The sequence below is a fragment of the Nipponia nippon genome, unplaced genomic scaffold, assembly GCF_047370975.1.
Source record: "Nipponia nippon isolate SJK-2023a ecotype South Korea unplaced genomic scaffold, ASM4737097v1 scaffold_1, whole genome shotgun sequence".
Lineage (NCBI taxonomy): Eukaryota > Metazoa > Chordata > Aves > Pelecaniformes > Threskiornithidae > Nipponia > Nipponia nippon.
Genome location: NW_028262290.1, coordinates 129,975,912 through 129,998,862, shown reverse-complemented (window position 1 = coordinate 129,998,862; position 22,951 = coordinate 129,975,912). Strand labels below are relative to the sequence as shown.

At 37.3% G+C, this 22,951-nt stretch overlaps 1 protein-coding gene across 1 annotated transcript in view; it reads right to left on the bottom strand.

Moving 5' to 3' along the window:
- The window catches only part of HIBADH (3-hydroxyisobutyrate dehydrogenase), an 85,603-nt gene that overhangs the window by 9,714 nt on the left and 52,938 nt on the right, over positions 1-22,951 (bottom strand). Inside the window, exons 5-6 of the mRNA XM_087751443.1 lie at positions 4,382-4,515; positions 3,730-3,806 (exon numbers count right to left, since the gene is read on the bottom strand). Of these exons, the coding sequence (XP_087607569.1) occupies positions 3,730-3,806; positions 4,382-4,515 (211 nt within the window). The remainder of the gene's footprint in view (positions 1-3,729; positions 3,807-4,381; positions 4,516-22,951) is intronic.

The following is a 22,951-nucleotide window of genomic DNA, read 5'->3' as shown; positions in this document are numbered from 1 at the left end:
TCAAGTGTCATTACTAACCTTCACAAGACAGCAGAGCCACAGTGCTCTTGGAGGAACTCTTTTTCAAGGCACTCTTTCTAAAATTTGCAGTGGGGTTGTGCCCAGGGTTAATCATCCCTCAGCCTGCAGCACACCCTCCTCTCTACGCTCTTGACTCCCCCTTCCGCTCATGTCTTCCATCTATAGCCCAGGGGTGCTCGCAGAAACCAGATCTAGAGGCTGAAACTATGTTTAGACTTAGCATCAGAGGGCAAAGTTCTTTTACCGTCTTTTCACTTTATACTAAAAAAGCAAGCAGGCACAAATCCATATACAGTAAAATTGCTTAGGAAACAGCTGTATTCGCAGCTTTTGGCATAAATCTGGGTGCCACTGCAGTCCCTCCTCATAGAGACAACTTTCTCTGCTGTTGGAAGTACAAAAGTGATTTTGCAGTGAGGTTATTACCATAGAGCCCTTACTGGTCTCCTGGTCCCTTATATCCCAACCATATCAAGCAACCTTGTCCTATCTTGTGTCACCACATAAGCCCTTCCCTGAGGCTGCGCAGGCAGTTTCTGAAGGGACCGCAAACTGCCTGACCGGCAGCAACTTCCATCTGACCTAAACACAAACCAAGTATCAGCAATATTTCATTTCCGAGCTTCATTTTGCTAGTATTAGATATTTTGCAATACGCACATCATCCACAAAACTGTATAGCAAAATCTACTCAAGATTTTTCTACTGACAAGTTGCACTATCATGCTAAAAAAAAAGAAAATACAAATGAAAATGTGAACTCATTTCCAGAATGTCTGCCATATCTTCTAACTTTTAGTAGCAACGTTCATAAAGCATCAGGAAATTAATGGAAAAAACAAAACATAACAAAACAAGCATTTCAGTGGTCAGAACCTAGGATAGATTTTTTTTTTTTTTAAATTAGTTACGGAATCTAAAACAAATCACTTCCAGTGAAAACAGACATCTTCATTAGTAAATGAAGATGATTATTAAATGAAGATGATGTTAGCGTGAAGTAGAAAAGCAAGTAGAATATAAACGCAGAAATTACATAGCAATATTGCTTATTTTTGTGGGAGCTTATCGTGGAATTTTTGCTCATTAATGCTGGTTTTCCTTCCTCCTCAATGCATTCTATTTGCTACTTATGTTGAAGTTTGGAAAATTCTATATTTCAAATATAAAATAAAGAAAACAACAGCAGATGTCATTTAAAAATCTGAAATTAATAAAACAGTAACTCTGCTTCAGAAAATGAAAATGTAGGCTGCATCGTTTAGGAAAACACTAGAGAAGAAGTGGTTTATTAATAGAATTAATATCACACTGTTCTGAAGACTGAAGCTCAGAGTATATATTGGTTTCTGGAAGGTGCTGTAATATGACTTTCTAGTTACGTCTATTTTAGTCAGCAATATTTTGAATAATTAATTACCCGAAGTCCCTAAAACTCAAGATTTAAATGATGTAGCAGATCTACACAATGTATGACATGAAGATATTATACATTCTATCTAAAAGTTAAGAACATGTCTAAGCTCCACAATTCCTATTATGATTTTTTTTAGATTTCCAGTGTCTTTTACCATTATTAGGTCAGAGTCAGACTTTCTTTACCAGATATGCACCAATCTAATAAATCAAGTACAGCTTCCTACACCCTCCAGACTAGGCAGCCACACTATACTTTGAGTTTTAGACTTGAAAAAAAATCTAATAAATTTATTAATATAGCAAACCTTCTAATAATGAGAATTATAACTGTTAACTTGTACATTAGAAATTTGTACACACTAAAACTGGAAAGCTCTTATTCTAGTTATGAGCAGAAGTCACCTTCTCCAGGATTTAAATCACAGCACATTAAAATCAATGCAAGGGTTCTAAATTACTTCATAATGCTTTAAATTGCTGCCTCTATCTTAAGCCTCATGCAGTTTCAGACTGAAAGAGAATCTGCTCGTTGTATAATTCGGGTTACAATCAGCAGGTTTCTTCTACAGTAAGTACAGTTCCTTCTTGATTACCATTATTGTAGGGTAGGAAGGTTTGTATATTGCCACCTTCACACTGGATTTTTGCTCACAAATGCTGAATACAAATTCAGCACAAAATTTAAACTGGAAAAGGACAAATGAAAAATGAAAATTCTAAACACCTTCAAGCTACAGTGACTGCAGACATCAACTCATTCTGCACAGGGTTTACATGCCCAGAATATCTGTCTTCCAAACCTCTTCATTTTATTTTATCTTCAATTTTAACTCTAATCATTCCTATAAATGTAGATAAAAATATAATGAAAAATCAGTTGCATATGCTTTATTAAGTGAACCATGACTTAAAACAGAACCTGATGAAAGCTTTACACTACACTGGGTTACAATAGTTGTATACAATGCTACTGTTTTTATTATGGCTTGATGCAGACATGCTTCAGTATCTTACAGACTCTCAATTTTAAAATGTAAATGGTACAGGATATTGATAAACCAATTAGCACTGATGCAAAGCAAATTCCTCTTTTATCTCAATTACAACATGACAACTTAATAGGTCAAGATAGTCTAACATCTGAGACAAGGGCAATTCAATAAAACAACTGCATCTTGATATGGTAATTAAGAGGAAATGTGAATCCGTTACATTGCCTCGTGTATGTGTGCACATGTAGGCGTTCTTTTTTATTTATTTAAGCATTTGATGCCCTCTTGCTGTTTTTATAGTGTATCAAATCCACATGAACACACAGTCTAAAGCCCAGTTGATAAGTATCTACAATAACTGTAGTTTTAACAGGCCAGTTTTAAGGATGCAACTGTGCAGATAAATAATTCATGAAGAGCCCTTAAAAGATACACAATTGCAAGATAATCTCTTCAAACATAGGACTTCTCTGTCTATAAATTTGCAAATGATTTAGATCTGGCTAAGAGAATTTATGAAGGTTCAAATACTATGATACTGAACTGGGACTTGCATGCACTCTATTGGAAAACAAAAATAAAATCTCAAAGACCACAGCAAAATAAATACGTTACAATTGGAAAGGCAAAATAATTTTGTTTGAATATGCTGCCACTTACAAGTCAGATGCATCACCCGCTAGAAAAGAAACAGTAGCCTTACCGTTAACAAGAGTGTAGTGAAACATACTCCAGCTTTCCGGCAAAGCAGGAGTTTTGGCAATGAGGACAAACTGCAGTGGTAAAGTTGAACGGGAAGGTAGATGTTCTTTTTTATGTTTTGATCTTAATTTGATATACACACTGTACTAGAAGTTTTACTTTACAATATATTTTGGAACAATTTAACAAAGTAAACAAAGCCAACAAGAGGCATATGGAAGTATAATACTCTGAATACACTGTACATTAGCTTAGAATACAAACAAAAAGTTACCTCTATATTATTACCTCTGCATGTTTATAATGCAAGACAAACATTATTGTACATTGCACTACAGCAGACAGAACAAATAAACCGTTAACTTCAGATGCAGAATGCAACAACCTATACAGCCAATACAAGACAATATTCCTGTTCTGAACAGCCCTACTTTACTTAAATAATCCCTGTAGCATGTTAATGGCTTTATATGAGAATTTCTGGCAAAAGTTTATCTATGCCATCTAATCATCGTCTCAGCGAAAGTCAACCATAAAACACAAAAACTGTTTACACAGAAAAAATGCTTCAATCCAGTACAAAAATCAAACAAACCTGATTCCAAGATTCATAGCCTCAGCAGTTCCAATCATACTGATGGCCAAGAGCATGTTGTTGCAGATCTTTGCAGCCTGAAAATAAGTTAAACTGTCAATTAGTTTCTGCATTTTCACAGAGCTAACATGTAGGAATCTTCTTTAACTAGGTCCGGGACAGTATGATCAAATCTGTACTGACAGCTCTCTTCTAAAGGTAGCACCAGTAAGCACAGATCTACAATAGTATAAAGTCAGTGAAAGCTGCCCTATGGTTCCTTCAGAGATTAGAAAATACTTTTTTTCTTAGTACAGTAGCTCAGTTAGTATACGTGGCATTTAGGGGCTCTTTGTCCTTCAGAACATTCAGTAAATCTAAATTTAGAAAAAACAAAATTAAAATCTGTTTCCTCTAAGAAGTATAATCTCAACAAGCCAATGTGGAGAAGCACCAGGTCAGATGTTTTGGTGCTAAGCTATACAACATGCTGGACAAGAGTACCATGAGGTTATTTGATAAAAGCATGGTTGAAGACAATAAACAAGCAAACAAGTACAAAGATATATTATAATGCATTTAGTTCTGGAATAAAAGAGTAGGTATCATTAAAGAAAAACAAAGCAACAAAAAAAAAGACTGAGATAACTAGTAAGGCCTCAGCAAGCATTACCTGTCCGGTTCCAACCTCTCCACAGTAGACCACATTAGAACCCATGCATGTCAGCAATTCTTTGGCAGCATCAAATTCTTGTTCCACTCCACCAACCATGAAAGTAAGGTTTCCAGCTCGAGCAGCTCCAACACCTGAATCAAGAAAACACTGGATTTAAAACGAGTATTTTTAAAAACCTTAAGAACTTTATCTTATCGGTAAGGGTCTGATGATGTAAAATTTATGTGCTTAATACTTCACTTATGATGAACCCCTCAAACTCTGTGTAAAAGTAAGCCTATTACAGGATCAGAGACCTTAATTCTCAAACATTTGATGAAGATAAAGCCACCTTACGGAAGGCTGTATCTTTCAGGAATACTGGGAAATAAACAATTCACAAGACTTACAGAAAACTGGCAATGTCACTCTTTATAGTTTCATATGAAGAAACAATCGACCCTTCCTGCAACTTTGCACCCTACAAAATTCACTGTATCTGAATTACTAAATAAAACTTGTTTCGTCAAACTACTCTTCACATATGACTATTGACAAACTATTGGTCAAAGTTAACTCTGCTTTTATCAGCTTTTCCAATCCTAGGCTAATTTTTATCAATATTTGCTGATTTTCACATAATTGAACATCTAGAAGACATAGGCATATAAACCCAAGCCTTCTGAATCTCTGCAGTTTATTATGTTTCTAAGCTGAAGCAAAAGTCTACTTAATTTGAGAAACTTTGAGTTAATTTCCTACACATAAACTTAACACACGTACAACTACTAAAGAACTATGTAAAAAGCAATGTAAAAATGATTCACACACGCATACACACACACACTATTCCCAGTTTTATTCCTATGAGCCTATCCTGTCTTTACCACAGGTCAGTAAGCACACACCATAGTTCTTCCATTATACAGTTCCTAAGCACAAAACCAACAAATTTTTCATGTGATATTTATAATCTCCATGAAATATTCTATTTCTTAAAAAAACCCTAATTCTAATATAAATTACTCATATACCTTTAATCTCCTCAACCTCAACAGATTTAATGTGTAGAACTGCTAGGAAAATTTGCCCCAAATTGATGAACACATCAGCTTCCTCACTATTTCTCACTTCAGCAAGAAGCATAGCCACTATAAATTTTCTGTGCTATGCATCCAACTTTGGCCTGTTAGGATGTACAGCTGCAGATAATGACCTACTTTCAAATTAATGTGATTAACTAGGTACAGTGTTCTTACAAACAGAAAGTCCAAGTGAAGCAGTTTGTTCTTCCTCCACGTGGCGGACCACTTTGTTTCTACAGTAAGTCAGGCTGCTCGCCAGCTATGGTTCACAGTTCTTTGTCACCAACTAGCTACCATAATAAATATTAATAAATGTTTCTATTGAAATAGTTTCCAGAGTGTAACTGGAACTGCCTTCACTGAGCTAGATGTTGTGTAGCGACAAATGAAAACGCACTCTTAAAAAGCTCATCAGCTGAACACAGAGCTTTTTTAAAAAACAAACAATAAAACAATACAATCTAACCTCAAATAGCAAAAAAGTTTTTCTCTTAGAAATACATCCCATTTGAACAGGACATTTCTGTTTTCCTCGTTCCCGATTAATAAATGAAATTATGCAATAAAAAAAAAAATAGAAAGAGAAAAAAATAAGGCCACAATTAAGCCACCATGGCAACCAAGTTTGTGCACACAAAGTTCTGACAAAGTGGGCAACCATAGCAGGCTAATCAGAGCTTCTCTCAACTTAAAGCCTTAAGCCCATGTAAGTGCTGTACGACAGCTAAAGAATGAAGTGGTCAGTACTGGATTTCTTTTCCGACATCAAGGACAGTTACACTGCAGCCTCTCACACAGAAGAATTTGAAGAATTTTTGTTTGCTTTCCCATAAAAATGTCAATTGATGTGCTGTCTCTGTGCAACTGCTCTGTGTGACTATGTCTACCAATGCCCCTTTCTGTATCTGTCAAGCGTTTATTTCCCCCGTCCTGGATTCCAACATGCACCATCTTTTGAAGTCACTGAAGAATTTCAGACAAATTTGACAGATCAAGATCTTAAAAACAGTAAATACCTATCAGTTATGTGCAAATAGGCAACAGAGTAAAGAGGCTCCCACTGATGAAGTAGCTGCTCAAGCTATATTACAACCTAGAATCACAGAATCACAGGATTGCTGGGGTTGGAAGGGACCTCTCAAGATCACGTAGTTCAACCCCCCTGCTCGAGCAGGGTCAGCTGGAGGAGGATGCTCAGGACCGTATCCAGTCGGCTTTTGAATATCTCCAAGGATGGAGACTCCACAGCCTCTCTAGGCAACCTCTTCGAGTGTTTTGAGTACCTTCACAGTAAAGAAGTGTTTTCTTCTGTTTCAGATGGAATTTCATGTGTTCTAATTTGTGCCCATTGCCTCCTGTCCTGTCACTGGGTACTGCTGAGAAGAGTCTAGCTCCCTCTTCTTCATTCTCTCCCATGAGGTTTTTATACACATTGATAAGATCCCCCTTGAGCCTTCTCTTTGTGCGGAACAGTCTCAGCTCTCTCAGTCTCTCCTCATATGAAAGATGCTCCAGTCCCTTCATCATCTTCATGGCCCTTAGCTGGACTCATTCCAGTAAACCCGTATCTTTCTTGTACTGGTGAGTCCAGAACTGGAGCATCCAGGAGAACGCAGCTTAAAAAAACCCAGTCTATATATACAACGCTGTTGAGGTACCGGAATATCTACAGCGGTAAAGATCTTCCTGCTCAGGTTGAGGGACACCCTGTTTGCAGCCAATCCTTAATCTCACTTGAACAACTCCTCCCTGGGCAACTCACAGGAACTGGGCTAAGTGCAAAGCCTAAATTTAGAGGAACACAAACAGGTCATTGTCATCTTCCTGGCTACCAGTTTACTAGGTACATGACCGCAAAGATTGCTACATTAATAAACACAATGATTTTCATTCCATTCCTCTAGCTATTTTTATTCAAACCACATAATGGCCTTTACCACTAATCCTGTGATCTGACCTGCAGCAAATTAAGTAGACAATTTAAGTCAAAGCTTACAAACAAAATCCAGTACTATCCATCATAGGTCAATAGCCTTGTATCTAGATTACAGACTGCTAAATAGCTTCAGAGAGTCATTTATTAGAGCAAAATTAATGCTGACAATAGTTTTCAGCTGGTTAATCTTCTGACAGCTGCACTCTCTCACTTGTTCAAACACTTACATTTCAAGTAGAAAAAATAAATTAGTTAAGTTGAAAAAAAGAGCAATTTGTTGTATAATGCAGAAGGCTTGGAAAATTCTCCTTTTAAAAACAAAAACCTGTTTACTTCATGGTAAATTTTATCATCTAGGGTCCTTGCCAACTATCAGCTATTTTATCAGAATTAAACAAGCAACACAGCAAATCTATAACACTGGCAATTTAAAATAAAAAAATGGCAAGGAGTCTAGGAGTACAAGAACTGTAACTTCAGCTAAAAATAGAAATAAAAAATCATTAGACAAGAATGCACAGCTTTATTTCACAATCACAGATTCCATACCAACACCACAAGCCAGTAAAGTATTGTCAGCTTCTAACACTAAAGAGAGCAATGGAGAAAGCAGAGCAGCTAATGTAATTTAGAAAAGCTAATGATCATTTTTCAACTTTTGATTTTTTTAAAGATGTCTTAGCACCTAAGATAGTGCTTTATGTATCACCGCTGATTAGGCTCAAAAGTCCTTCAGAATCTATTTGTTCTTTCTAAAATACAAAAAGCCTCTTCTCATCTTCAGGGAATGGTTTCGGAGAAACTGTATTTGTGATTAGCATGCATAAGATTTCCTCCGCTGCAAAGCAAGACTGCTGGAGCCCATGGCTGCAGTCTTAGACTTGGCTTCTCTAGGACGATCCCTCCCACACCTGCACGCAGAATCCTTCAAGGAGGTCACACCAGCAGATCCCAGAAAATAGCTCAACTCTTGAGTCAGTAGGTCACACCACCATCAGAGTTTTTCCCAGAGGTATAAACTGAGAAGAACAGGTTTGCAGATAAATATGATAAGAGATCTAGCTAGTGAGGGAGCATGCAAAAAAATTAATCTGGGAAAAAGCATGGTGAGAAGTTATAGAGTCTCACTGCAGTACAGCATACCCACTTGGAGATGGGTTTCCCATTCACGTACTAGAAGGTTTTAGACTAAGATCTGAAAAATTAATTTCTTCTATCAGAAGAGGTACATCAAGAACTGCTCTTCAAAGCATCCTGTTGCATCTGGCTGAGTTACTTGTGGAGCAAGGATTAGTTCAATCCACGTGCTTCTCACTTTGATCACCAATGGATTGCTCAGTGAACCTGATGCAGAGTGGTTCCTGAGTTCAAAATTTTAGATGAAAATGTGAATGGAGGCTTAGGAGCCCTCATATGACAACAGCAACTGGTCGCAGATATCCTGGGACAGTTTGGAGATGACCTCAAGTTTTAGCCTCCAGGCCAGGCAGCCCAGTTCAGTAGCCACCCTGCCCTTCCATATTCACTTTTCTGTGCTTATTACAACAGTATATAACGTGTTGGAAAAAGTCTTGTAATTTGCCACTGATGTTTCCAGTAAAAAAAAAAAAAAAAGTCTTACCTCTATAGCTACATCATTAAAGCAGCTTGGTTTCAATCAGTTTGCTTATTTTTAAGAATACAATTTACTAGAAAAAAAGATGTTAATGTAAAGATGTAACATGAAAGTACCTGCTTTTGGTTTCAGTTTTATCACATTTCCATAACAGGAGCAGAGCGCAGAGCACAGACGAGTTAAAAAGAAGTGATATTACAAGGCTACACATTAGAGCACCATCACGGTGGTGATGCTGAAAACAGTTACCCTGCTGAAAACACAGAGCACCCAAGCATACCCCTGTGCCAAAATATTTAAACCACTGTTGTGTTGCACCTGCAGATAAAAAAAATTGTTGCTGACAAAGTTGAGAAGAAAAACTAAAACAATGTGAATATAACAGCATCTAGCTGCTTCAGAGACTCCAAAGGACAAGCTGGAGATGAGGGCTATAACATCAAAAAGCTTAGGCAAAAAACCATCTATTTTGTCATTTTTCTATTCAACATGTAGTCTATTGAGCAAAGGGGAATTTTAACAACAGATTTTGTGACCTAAGCTGGATAAAAAAAATAAAAAAGAAAAACAGTGCTAGAGTTTTAATCCTCTCTTCTATTTTACAACATTGTACCTTCAAGCATAAGAGTTGAGGCTTTGCCTGTTATGCTTTGGGAAGTGCAATGGAACACTGGTCCTTTATTTCGGTATTTTTGCAAAAATGCAGCTTAAGCGACTGCAGTTGCCTCAAACAAGCAGTTTCTTGTCATGTTTGCTCTCTTTCAGATAGGTTGAACTTGAGAGCCTGCATCAGTGTATCCTGTGTATGTGTGTGCGTTTTTAAGGACTAGGCTGTTCTTTTTAAGTACCTGCCAGCTCAAATGAAATACTTTGTCTTTTGCAACTCACAAAAAGTTAAACCAAGATACACAAGGAAAGATTAACTGAAAAGGTTACTATTGTTTTGCTACATATATAAATCCCAAACCAATTAAAAGGCATGTATAGGCAAAATCAGCTACAAATCCCTACTGAAAATAAAAGCAGAATATTTAAAATCATACTATAAATTTAAAATAGCCACGAGGAGACTAGTTATTTTATAAAATACAAATAGGGTATCAATTTTTTCTACTTGCTTCATAGACAAAATCTGTCATCCTCAATCTATTTCCAGGAAAGAAGTAAATAAAACAGCGTCAGAAAAATCCCCTACAACACAACACGACTCAAAGGGCTTGTGTTTCTCCCTGTTATAAAAATCAGCATCAAAGCTAGACCCATGACGCTATTCTGCTGCCGTATAACTAAAACACAGTAAATCACTTAATTTGCTCAAAAGAACTTAAATGTTTTAACCAGTCTGCCATCAGCAGAGATAAAGAAGAGGGCCGATGGGACCGGGCTGCAATGTGAGCCGTCTTTAAAATGCAATTGTTCTAATCATTTTCTACAGATGCAGCCTCACAAGGGGCTGCTGTCACAGGGACCATTTACGACTTGTTATGGTGTCTCTATTGTTTACCAGCGACATTCGCTAAAAAGGCGACAGCTGGGACGGAAAGCTGCTCCTCAACGAACAATATAATCCCGTGAAAGTAATCAACAAATTTAAGGGTGTTAATTAACTTTACACTTTATCATGTTCAATTAGTTGTCCTTTCTCGAAAAGATTGCCGTGCACAATCGGTTTAGAGCGTGCCATGTTTGATTTGTAAGTGATCACTGTTTCTGTTTCAAAGTCCATGTCAGATGTTCTCTTGGGTTTTGGTGACACAGATGAATGGCTCCGCACATGTTAGGGGGTGATCTGGTTTAACATAAACCAGCATAACATAACCCCTTGTTAATGTATTGCTGGCCTTTCCAGAGCAAGAACAGAAACACCCGCGCAAGCGGACGCACACATACATGCACAAAACCCCTGCGGCAGCACCACAGACAACAAGTCAAAGTTTCGTTTTTGCTGAAACGCGAAGACACAAATAAATGGGCAATTTTTCATCATTATATCTCAAAGCAAGACTTGTCTTTTAGGGGCACGCTTGGGATCATTTCTTCCCAGCAAGATCCCTAGTTCTGCCGCATTATGCACTACGCACAAGCGCCTTCGTACATTTTACATAATACACGCTGCCTTTCCTAATGGCAGCTGAGCAAACGCTGGGTAGATGCACTAAGTTCTTGTGTATATCTAATTCTGTGGTGGCTTTTAAATGCCTATACTGCATTTATAATGGCAGGGATTCTAGAAGAAAGTTGAATTAATCTATTATTAAAATTTGCCGTTTTCCCTTTAATGCACCCATTCCTGCTTGCTAATGGGACAAGGCGAAGCTCATGATGAAGCGACAACGTACTTGGAAGTGCACCTTAATGACAGTCATTGCTGCTTCTCTCTTCTGATAAATAGAGCTTTGCATCACCATACCTCATAAACTAGTGATGTTTGAACAAAAATGGAAATGGAGGATCAGGTCAGCGCTTTGAAGATTTATACAACAAGCACTCAATACCACTCCAGACAAAAGCACATTTAAGGGAGTAGAAGCATCTCTTTTACAGCATAATCCTATTATACAATTTGTTAGATTACGGCTGTACAAAGAAAAAAGCCTAGTGGATTTTTATTCTGCAGCAACAGGCAAATTAAATACACATTATCATCATTATTTAAGCCTTTACATTGTACATAAAAACAAACTGCAAAAAACCCCACCCACAAAACAAATAAAAATAAAAATGCAAAGAAAGCCCAAAGGAAAAGTTGTTAACTCTGAAAGCTAATAATGGATTAGGTTAAATATTTAGGAGGAAATTATAGACTGTATCAGAAATAGCTGAAACCACAAAACAAAGCAGTAGAAAACATTAGTTTTCTGCTAGGAAGAAGATCTGCAGGGAGAAGGGAAGCGGTCGATAGATCCTTAAATTGGACGCAATAGCTGTTCTTCTATCCCAAGTTGGCAGCTGCTACATTTGCAGACCTGGTTCATTATTTACCCATAATGACCATCAAGCTCCAGTCAAAGTCAGATCACAACAACTGTCAGCAGCTCTTTTAATTAGCCTTGTTTGAATTCAGATAAATATCACAATGGCCTAGCTTCTGCTGAAAAAGCAACAGAAGACTGCAAGGAATAAGCTGCTCTGACTTCCTAACAAACAGTATTGTAGAAAAGTCCAGAGAGCAAAAGTTTATTTTTTTTTAATTGAGGAAGGGATGGTGATGTGCACATTATTATTTTTCCCTCACGCGATATTCATATCACGACCTACAATTCCTCTTTATGGGCAAATTTGTGTATCTCAAATGCCAACTCAAAGCATTACTCCACAATCTAAAACGTAAACTTTAAGAGATGGTTTACAGGTACTAATTAAATCTCTAACCTCCGTGAAATCACACATTTTGAAAAACTGAATCAGAATTAAGGAATGCACATATTAACAGGATTATTCTCTCTCCTAATTTATCTCCTTCTGTTTGTTTATCCTCAGGGAACATAATCTTCTGTTGCATCAAGCCACTTTCATTCTCCCTGTGTCAGCAGCAGAATAATAATTCCCTCCTCCTCCTCCACCCCCACCTCCCACAAGCACAGGCAAGAATGAAGAGTGGATCAGACTGTGTGCATCAGCATTAATGCTCCATGCAGCTATTTTCCTAGCAGTGGCAGAGACTGAAAGATGCAAGAGAGCTGCGCAATATGCTACCTGTTCTGGATAGCCCAGCATGAGAAGGAGTAATTAAACAGATTTTTTCCTCCTAGAATAATACGAAGGCAGAAGATGCAGCTAGAGAATGCTTTAACGGCCTTTATTTGGCACTTCCCTTGTTGTCACAGTTGGGTCTCTATTTTGCTAGGTGCTGTCCGAAGACAAAAGACAGTACCAAACTCACCGGTCCCACATGGCAGGCTGAGAAGTGTCGCTGTACATGCAAGGCTCCTTGGGGGCCTCAAGGAGAACATACTTAGGGATTTACATGAATCATGAGGATACATGTATATAAACAATAGGTACATACATGTGCTATAGTAGCAGAGGACATCCCTTTTGGGCACAGAAAAAATTATGTAAACGTGATCAGGAACTGGAAGTAGAAGGTAGTGTAGAGGGAAGGATAAAGAACTGATTAAACAAAATAGGCAAAAGGGTAACGAGAAGCTTTATGCTTTTAAAGGAAGCCCTGAGTGGAATTCTATAGGGATTAGTACTTGAACTTGGCCATGGACACCAGAATAAAAATCTTCAATCTGATTTAGATGTATTATAGACGGACGCCAAAACACAGAAAAGAATATGCCCTCTCAATAAATCATGCAAAAACTGAGTAGAGGGTGTTGTTAAGGAGGTTTAATATGAGGGGAATGCACCAGGAAAATTTTACGAGACAGCATTAAGTAGCAACTGATGCCTCCAAAAGGATTAGCCAAAGAAAATAAGTTGCAGAGGCAAATACACACAGAAGATACTTTAACTTTTTCAACAGAAATACAAGCTGAAAGGCCTGATGAGATCGTTCTGTCTGCAGCAGTTTTTTAAAAAGCATCACATTTAGTTCTAGTCATTGTAATGTCAAAGAGAAATATCAAAGCACCTGAAAAGTTACCAAGTAAAAAGGTTACTAGCACTGTGCTGAGAAGAAATAAAGTACGACTGATTAAATTATTTGCTTATTTTTAATACCCCAAACAGTGTATCAAAACCTTTTAAAAACAGTAGTTCATGCCAGTCATCTTTCCTATTCTCTCCCTTTAATCCGTACTCCACCATAAAAGCCCTAGACAACAGAAAAAGCCCTTAGGTGTTCTTGCTGGAGTACCAGATTCAGCTACTCCTTTATCCATCCCTAATATTTAGATACATGGTCTAAATCTCATTTGAGGCCGCAGACCTATACAGAAATATTAAAACTTGACAACAATGATTGCAAGTATCTACAGTCCTGGACAGCAAAACTAACTGCATAGAGCTTAGCACAGTTCAAAACAAGTATTTTGGTTTTTGTCTGAACACTAGCAAGAAGGCTGGACAGCCAGCGAAGAATGGGAGCAGTATATTCCATCTATCCAAGGTACCAAGTTTTCAAAGGAGACTTGAGGTCACTCCAAATGTAAAGCTCATGGCACCAAGCTATCTGGTTAACTGTAGCTACGTTCTGAATAAGCACTGCACCGAATACAAGAGAAATACCAAATACAAGAGAAACAAAGAAAATAACCCATCATCTTCTTGCCCAGCGCTACTGTTTGAATTTCTAGTCTTTTAGGGGAAGTCCGAAACCGAAACACGAACATGCACACAGCTTCTCAACTACGTGGACAGCATTAACGCTCCACGCAACTAAAATCCAGCAGACAGGCTCTAGCACAATTCCCATCTTGCCCAGGTGAGGCTTCAAGTCCTAGAAATAAAACTTCATCCCAATCACATCGTGCAAAAACAAGAATATTTTTTGTCTGGCATTAGAAAGGTGGCAGAGCTGCATATTTAACACCCACTGAGGCTATCACCCCCCACTTTCTTCAGAAGCTTCCACTCTATGCAGAAGATCAGCAACCAGAAAATGGACTGTTATGGGACTATAGGAGAAAATGCTCAAAGGGATGAACATTTATAATGTCCCCTTAGAAGAAGAAAAGGTAAAAATCCCAGAAGAGCTATTCTGTCTGTTCTAACTAGAATCCACACGCAACACCAAAATGAACAACATCAAAACCCCAAAAGCCTAATGCTTGTGCAGGATAGCAAAAGCCACAAAGAGAACCAACAGTCCTCCTTGGCACCACAGCTTGTCATCTCATCTGTTTTGACTGAGCAACATACATGCAAATTCATGACCAACAAAACCAGACATGTGGCCAAACTTGCCGAGCCCTGTAAATGACAAAAAGCAGTTAGCCAGACGCCACCAGATTTGCAGATTTTCTGAGTTGGACTTGAATGTCTCTATCTGACAAGTATGAAATACTCATGCATTCTACCTTAACTCCACAGCAAAATGCAAGTATGTTTACACAGCATTGTGGAACAGATATACAATAGCTGAAACCCTGTATTATAACAGAAAAACAAGAACTTTTGAAGGAAAAATAAACCAGGAATTTTTAATATTATTGTTTACATATTTCTCCAGCATTAGTACAACCATAACAAGATATTAATCCCCTTTTACAAAAACAAAATACTTGAAACACTTCAGTCCTTTATGATTTTCTTTACCATGTTACCCTCATATAGGCCCCCAAAAGCAAGAAAACACTGCAGCATGTTTTTTTTTGCTGAATAAAGAAGGCATTAAGCACATTGCTAAAAAAATATATATAAATAATCACACTGAGGTATGCATTTAAACTGCATTGCTCAACAGGTATGGGTTCAAGTGCTCTGCTTAATAAAAGGTTTGCTTCTTAGAAAGCCAGCTGCAAAAGCCTAAAATCATGCAGGTAAACTTCTATCGACACATTCATTAGTCCTTTCCTGTTATATAAGAAAATAAAAACATTATAAACACAGAAGAATAAAACAAAAATGGGGTGGAACAGCATAGCATATCTATTCCTAAGCATTTCTGGTTTATCTAAGAGCTGAAGACATAGCAATGCCATACCCCAATCCCAAGCAGTAGGGGCATATTTACATTTACAACATTTAAAAACTATCTCGTATTTAATAGCAGCAACCTACCAAAAGTTTAAAATAAAATAGCAACATACAGCCAGAAATAAGTATCAGGCAGGTAATTTTAAAAGAAATCCATCTCCAGTATTTTCTGCTGGAGAGTTGCCCAGCTGCAAGCTTTAATTTTATCTGTTTCGGGTACAGTCTATGACAGGAGAACTGATACAGCTTTACCAACTGAAATCGGAAAGAAATGCTTAACAAGTAAGACTGAAGACTGCGTTGAACATTTTTGAACAAACTTTTGAACCTTGTCCCTTAAAGTGTCATCAGTGGTATGAGACCAAGAACTATTTTGATAATCTGAACCGCCATCAGAGTGCATTGCTTCAGATCTGCCTGTCCTTTCTGCAAGCGCTTCGGCATTGAATCTTGCCTCCAGATAAACAGTAAACAGCCCCCACAGTCTATCTTTCAGCTTTTCCTTTAAAATATGTGCTTATTTGTAAGCATGCCTAACTCTACATCCATAAAGTAACAAAGCATTTTCTGCTGCCTCATTTCAGCATGTTCACAGTTAATTCTCGAAGCTTTTATTCGGCACTGAAAAGTATAATAATGCAAGATGACAACAACTGCTAGAAAAGCAGCCTAAATTGGGAAGATACAGAGCTTCCATTTAAGGAATCCCGTCGCTATAAGGCCTTTCCCAGTTCTATTTCCTGTTTAGGGATCCTCCACACATAATTCTATTATTACTCCTCTGCAAAACAGATAGTACAGCTCTTTCAGAGAACTAGATTTAGCATTGCCCTCCAGCCTAAAATGCAATGTACTTCTCAGTGTTCTCAAATGTTCTTGATGCCACTTATCCAATGAGTTCAAACCCTTGTAATTTAATTAAAAGCCATACTTCTTTATGTATGAACTAATTCTAAGTTTAATATGGAAATATTTTTAAGAAGAGATACTATTTTTATTATTACTTTTATTGTTTCAGGATGAGCAAATATGCAATCATATGGTTTAAATTTCCAAATCTTTACATGCTCCAAATGCTGCACTTTCGTGAAACAAAACACATTTTCACATTTAACTGTACTGAATGACAACTTAAGGAGACTGACTATAAAATAATTCGTGTACCTCTTTTTTCCCCACTAAGTGTAACTATTCCTACACTACAACTTAAGCTATTTTGCACAAAACCTAATTAACCTTTTTTCTTCAATGTAAAGGTATCTGAAGTCAATACTTGCCCTGGTCTTCCATTTGAAAAAAAAAAAAAGAAAAGAAAAAGAGTGCATTTTGCCTATGAACAGAATCAAGAGGGTAACAAAGTTAATTATTTCTCATAATCAGTAATTATGATTAGATATGAGAGTCTTTGGTAATGAACTGCTTTAATGATGGAGGACCTCCATCCTAAGAAATATAATAATACATTAACATAACTGTGTATGCAAAGTACATAGAACCGCTGCCACAGTTAACTTGTCATTGAATGATTAAATAGGAATTCGTAATTAGAAAAATCCACAGTGTAATTTATTGGCCTTCCTGACAGTTCTGGTTCATTAGAAGTTGATTACCAAACAGTGACCTCTAGTGGCCTGCAGTTTTTTCATGTTATCTTGTTTCTCTTGGCAGTTTTAGCTGCTATTTTGACCTAAAAAAAAAAAAAAAGGCAATTTGAGGAATTTAAAATGTTTCCCTTCATAATACCTTTTTTTTACTTCTCTTAAGGTATATAGTGTGCTAATTGCTTCAGAAAAAGGTTTCCCTTTCTGTAACCATTTATATAAAAGTATAAAAATGTACATATATGTGAAAAAACCCTCAACTTCTCAGTTTTAAAGTTAATACTGAGGTTAACACAGTTCTCACACCAATTAATATTTATATTCTGATTAAACATAATGTCTTCTAGAAAAAATATATAATATATTAAAAAAAAAACCTCACTTCTCCAGTGTCACTAAAAGACTTTGAGAAGCTCATACTTCAAGTAAGCCTTCATATCTTAAAGTGAAGTTCCTCTAAGCGTTGCCTTTGAACAACAGTCAGTTTTGCACTAAAACAAATTATACTGGCTCAGATGGTGGGGGCAGAGGACAGGGAGGGAGAAAACTCCCCAGTTCTCTGCTCCACATAGGAGAAAAAAGCACATTTCATATTAATTGCTAAACACATGCCTTGCAATGCTCTTAACTCAAATTTCATTTTTAAAGAATGCAACTTAAATTTAAGTAAGATTTGCATTTAACTGCAAAATCTTTTAAGCATTAGAGAGTGGAATTTCCCCTCATTCAACATAATTAATCCACTCTTAAGCTATTTAGACAGTCTTCTATTTTAAAATTTTCCATTATGATAGATATGCTTTTTCTTGCACTGGGGCAGTGGCTATTTTTTTTTTTTTAAGTATGAATGTTTTTAACAGGAAGTAGCACATCTGAAACTAATATAGAAGCCCCTGAAACACAGTATTAAATAAAAAATCCATACTCAGTGAACACAAGCAAGTTAGATTTCAGTTGTTCTCATTTTGCATCTTGTTCTTTTTCCAACACTAACATTTCAGAAATGATGTGCATGTATTTTTCTTTGCTTTTGTCTAACACGGAACTGGCTACAAAAATTATGCCCCTTTATCAGAGAGAAGCTAGAAAATAAACTGTATAGTCCTGTTTCATACATAAACAGATTTTTCAGAGAGAACTGTATCAGTCTCCCAAATGGGGAAAAGTCCACCATCCTTGTATGCTGGAAACAGCTTTAACAATTGCTATAAACAGAGAAATGGATAGCTACAGGATAGAGATCCCCACCCCTGATTTTCCCGTGTGTATGTGTGCAGATGCGTGCATGCACACACAGAGGATTCTAGCTGTTTGTGGCGATGATTTAATATAGTGACTGGATAATGAGCTGTGCTCCCCGCAGCAAGTGAATCACCATTTAATGCTATTATCAACAGTTCATGACCCACCGGCATGAAATGTCAGCCTGATTAATCTGAACACTACTGACCTCAGAGAGGAAAAGCTACCTTATTGTCAGAATTTAATATATAATAAAATCATACACAGAATATAAATACTTGATCAAGCAAAGCCATTAATAGAAAATCTACTTTATTTTGCTCTATTGTTTCTTTTAAACTTGCTAAGGCATATTTTTTTTTTTTAAATAAATGCTGTTGTCTAGCCAAGCAGGAAGCAATCCATTAGGACCTATTATTTTGATATACAGTGAAACATTTCAAAATGGCTGTCCAAATACAAACCCCAGGTTGATACAAATAAGAAAAAAATTAGAACATGCTAATGTAGGACTTGCTAGTGTCAATTGATATCAGGAAAGGATCAGAAATTGTTCTTGCTGTTCTAAGGTCAACGAGGCAATAAAAATACCGATCTGTAAATAGGAAACAGTTTGAGTGATGCTGCATAGCTCATAGAAGCTACCTTAGTTTAATAAGACAAATATACTTCAAGAAGATTAGGAACTTGTGCCAGTTATATTCATGAATATAAGGGGAAAAAACCCACATTTTATTACATTCACAGTGAATATTTTTCCTTATGTAATTCCATATCATGATACAGCCCCACTCAACACAATTTTTATATATTTATCTATTCTCCGTGGAGACTAAACCATGAAAAAAAGAAAAAACCCCACCTTTTACCAGTCACATAGAGGTTGGTACAATTTTGCTATATCTTCTCCACATCTCTCTTGAATTTAACCTGGCTAGGAGTCTTATAAAAAAATGCAGAACTTTTAAGCCAGCTTTTCAGGATTCTGTACACCACGGTATATAAATAACCCAGACTGAAGCTGGTAGGACTACATGGCATTTATCTGTCAAATTATATTAACTGACACAACCATAGTAACTACTATGGTTTACTGTTAAAACACAGTACTGCAAAATAGGTGAAAACTGCTGCAGTAGTTTTTAAAATGAAAAATGCAATGGTTTCAGCCCTCACTTTGTATCATTGTCACCTGGTACTGAAAGGGTTAAGGGATCTTCAGGACAAGGGACTGGAAAAGAACTGAGTGAAATCCCCAAAACTGCCCACATAGGAATGGAACGACCGTGGGTGAGACGCGAATGATCACTCCAAGTATTGACTTATAACAACTGTCAGCCAAGGAAAGAAGAACATGTCAAACCAACTTGGACAAAACACGAACCCTGATGTCTGAACTCCCAGTTAAGAGCTCTGCTGGAAATGTAAAGAAGGAATAAAGGAATTCTGGACACTTATGCAGGAAAGTAATTTATGCTGCCAGCACAGGCATATGTTAAAGCTTTGTTTTTCCATGCAGAAACCGAACAGTTCCTGTACGCCAGTTGACTAGTAAGTGTTGGCTTGTTTTGCAAAGGCTGTCCTATGTAGCTGCAAATACTGCTAGCTGCAGCGTGCCCGAATAGGTAACACTATCTGACGCCAGTTTAAAACCTCTTCTGCACCCCTCCTCTGAACTTAGAGAGGGAGAGAGGTGTTTGCCATACAGTAGCACAGCCATGGCACACTCACTCTTGAAAACATCAGGCCTTGTAATAAGAAGTGTTAACACAGAGAGGCTGTATTTAGGTCTCCATCAAGCACAAACTGTACACCTGTCTGCTAGGATGTCTAAAAGCCTTTCTGTTACCTGTAACGGATGACCACCTTCACGATCATGGTGCCCTTCTTACTGTATTGCAGATTAGCTCACCTACAAGTCTTGCAGTTAGATTGCATCTTCTGCTCTTACAAAGCTATGTAGTCCTCTTCTGGTATCCAAAGCTGCTTTGCCTCTGTGGTTCCTCACTGCCCACTCATTCTACGAGCCCTTTTAAAGATGCTGTTTGTCATAAGTCATTTTTGTTCTGTTCGAGTAAACCCCATTTCACCACTCCTGCCTCTTGGAGAGAAAGAGGAACAACTGAGGGGGGAGTTGTTTTGACCTGTTCCAAACAGCTCCTTGACACAACCAAAGTCCAGCAAAAGAGCAGTTTTTTCAGACTAAGATAACAACCCTCCATGGTCCTGACTGCGTTGGGTAGATGCTAAAAGTCACATCAAGTGGCAGATTCTGCATACAAACAGGGTGTCAAAGATACAACATGTATTAAGTAACAGTTTAACCAGAATTCCTATGTTGGACAGACAGATTCCCAAACCATCTTAGAAATATCTAGAAGGCGGTGGTGGCTTACCACAACACTGGCAACATCGATGAACTTAGAGAACAAAAGGACCTGCCATTCTTGCCTGAAGGCAGGCAGATGACAACGAAATAAATCCAATTTTCCAAACCCTGTGTAGCTCAGTCCACTTTATTTACCTGCTGTGTTATTTTGTACCACTTCTACTCTTCCTCATCATGTAAGAGGGGCATATAAGAGAACAAGACAACTAAAATATGATAGAAAGATGTTATTTGCAACTCAAACATTGTAAATAAACTCAGTCAAATTGCAGATATCAACCCTAGAGTGGAGGTGCATGTAGTAATCAAGGACGGGGATAACTAGGGTTTGTGAGGTGGGGAGGCAAGGACGGAGGACAGAACTGCATCCTGTCTAGGAATATAGTTGAAAGGAAGGACCTTTCAGTAAAGCACTGCCTGTTCCTAAGTAAAAGTAAATAATTAAATAATGGTGAACGTTTAAAGGAACAGATGAGAGATCAGTTTGAATCACTGATGATGGCTGCACACACATTTGCACATACACATACTCACAGATGATGAAAATAAAAGCCGAGGAAGATGATCAGTTTGCAGTATGGGATCTCAAATTTACATCAGATAGAAAAAAGAAGCCATAACTATGAAATAAAAACATAACCCATATGAAGCAACCTTAATAACAGTAAATAAGAGGGGAAAAAAACCCTATGCACATAAATCTGCTACAAATTAAGTATGGAAAATTTAATAGTGGACAAGAATTACTTGTTACTGCTTAGAGCAGTCAAAGCAACAAGGAAGAGGCCATCAACGAGGGCACAGAAACATTCCTTCTTAAGAGAAAGGTGTTAGCAGCAAAATCTAAATAAATAACAAATCCTTTCAAAAGCCACTTGTTGAGAAAAACAGCCTCAGAATTAGTAAAACCTACACGATTCATACCCTGGAAGGAAAGAAACAGCCATCCTTGAGGGTAAACAATCTTCTCATCTTGAGCCACATTTATTTTCTGTTTTCAAAATTTTTGATTTACAAAAATTAGATTGCATTACAAATGCACTGAAACATACACACTGAAAAGATGTAATTATTGTTAATACTGAAGAAAGAAGTTGGAGAGTAGCCCCAAACCTCCCATTTTCAAGTATTCTCCAGAGTATTTTGGCACGCATATAATTGGTTCAATAGATTTTGACTGTTTTTTACTCCTCATTCACAAAAAAAATCATGAGGAAGCAAGACTCTGGAATAAACAATGTAATTTGGCATGTTTTCTACTTGGTTTATAGCTATCTATAAAATGCCCAAGATCATTCTGAAATGTTAGCAAAGAGAAAACAGTGGCTAGAATCATTTTTTAAAGTATGCTTTTAAAAGCTCTTACATCAAAAGAAAAAAATACATTTGCCTTCATAGGGAGATAACATTATGGTTTCAAAATAACTTTTTAAGTACACAGGAATGTAGATGAAGAGAGAACAGCACTTGCCTGATATAAACACAGAAAATAAGGTTTTTAAGAGGTTATCCTGCAATCCTTCTGTGCTCACTCTGGTCTCAGAATATGTAACTAGGAGTAATTCTTTTTTTGCCCCCAAACGTAGCCCAGTGAAGAGATTTGGGTTTTCATTCATAAAGAACAATAAGGAAACTGGAAAGAACAAGTGAACTAATGCAATTAATTTTGGAATACTGACTTAATTCTGATAAACCCCCTTAAACAACAAAGTTCTTCCTAATTTTGGTACTGTGCCTCCTCTCTTGGATTAACAGGAGAGATAACGTACATGAAATATGGCTCTGGCTCCTGCTGTATCCCTTATTTATCACCACACTGCAGTTCAGTGGGGGCTTTACTAGGGAAAATACAGAAATATGATCAGGTCAGTATACTTAGTTTATATAAACTTTTTTGGCTACATATCCAGCGTCCCAGTAGGAAGTCAATCTGTGCTCTCTGTACTGAAAAGCCTCAAAAAAGAGGCTTTGATGACACCTGCATCTCCCTTTCCCTGGAGAGTGGGGGAAAGAAGGCAGAGAGAAGAGAGTTGTTTATTGAGAAACTTACAAAGCATATTTAATTTTATATGATTTTAAATAAATAACTGCTCCAAATTTGAATTTAATATTCAAAATGACATCAAAAATGA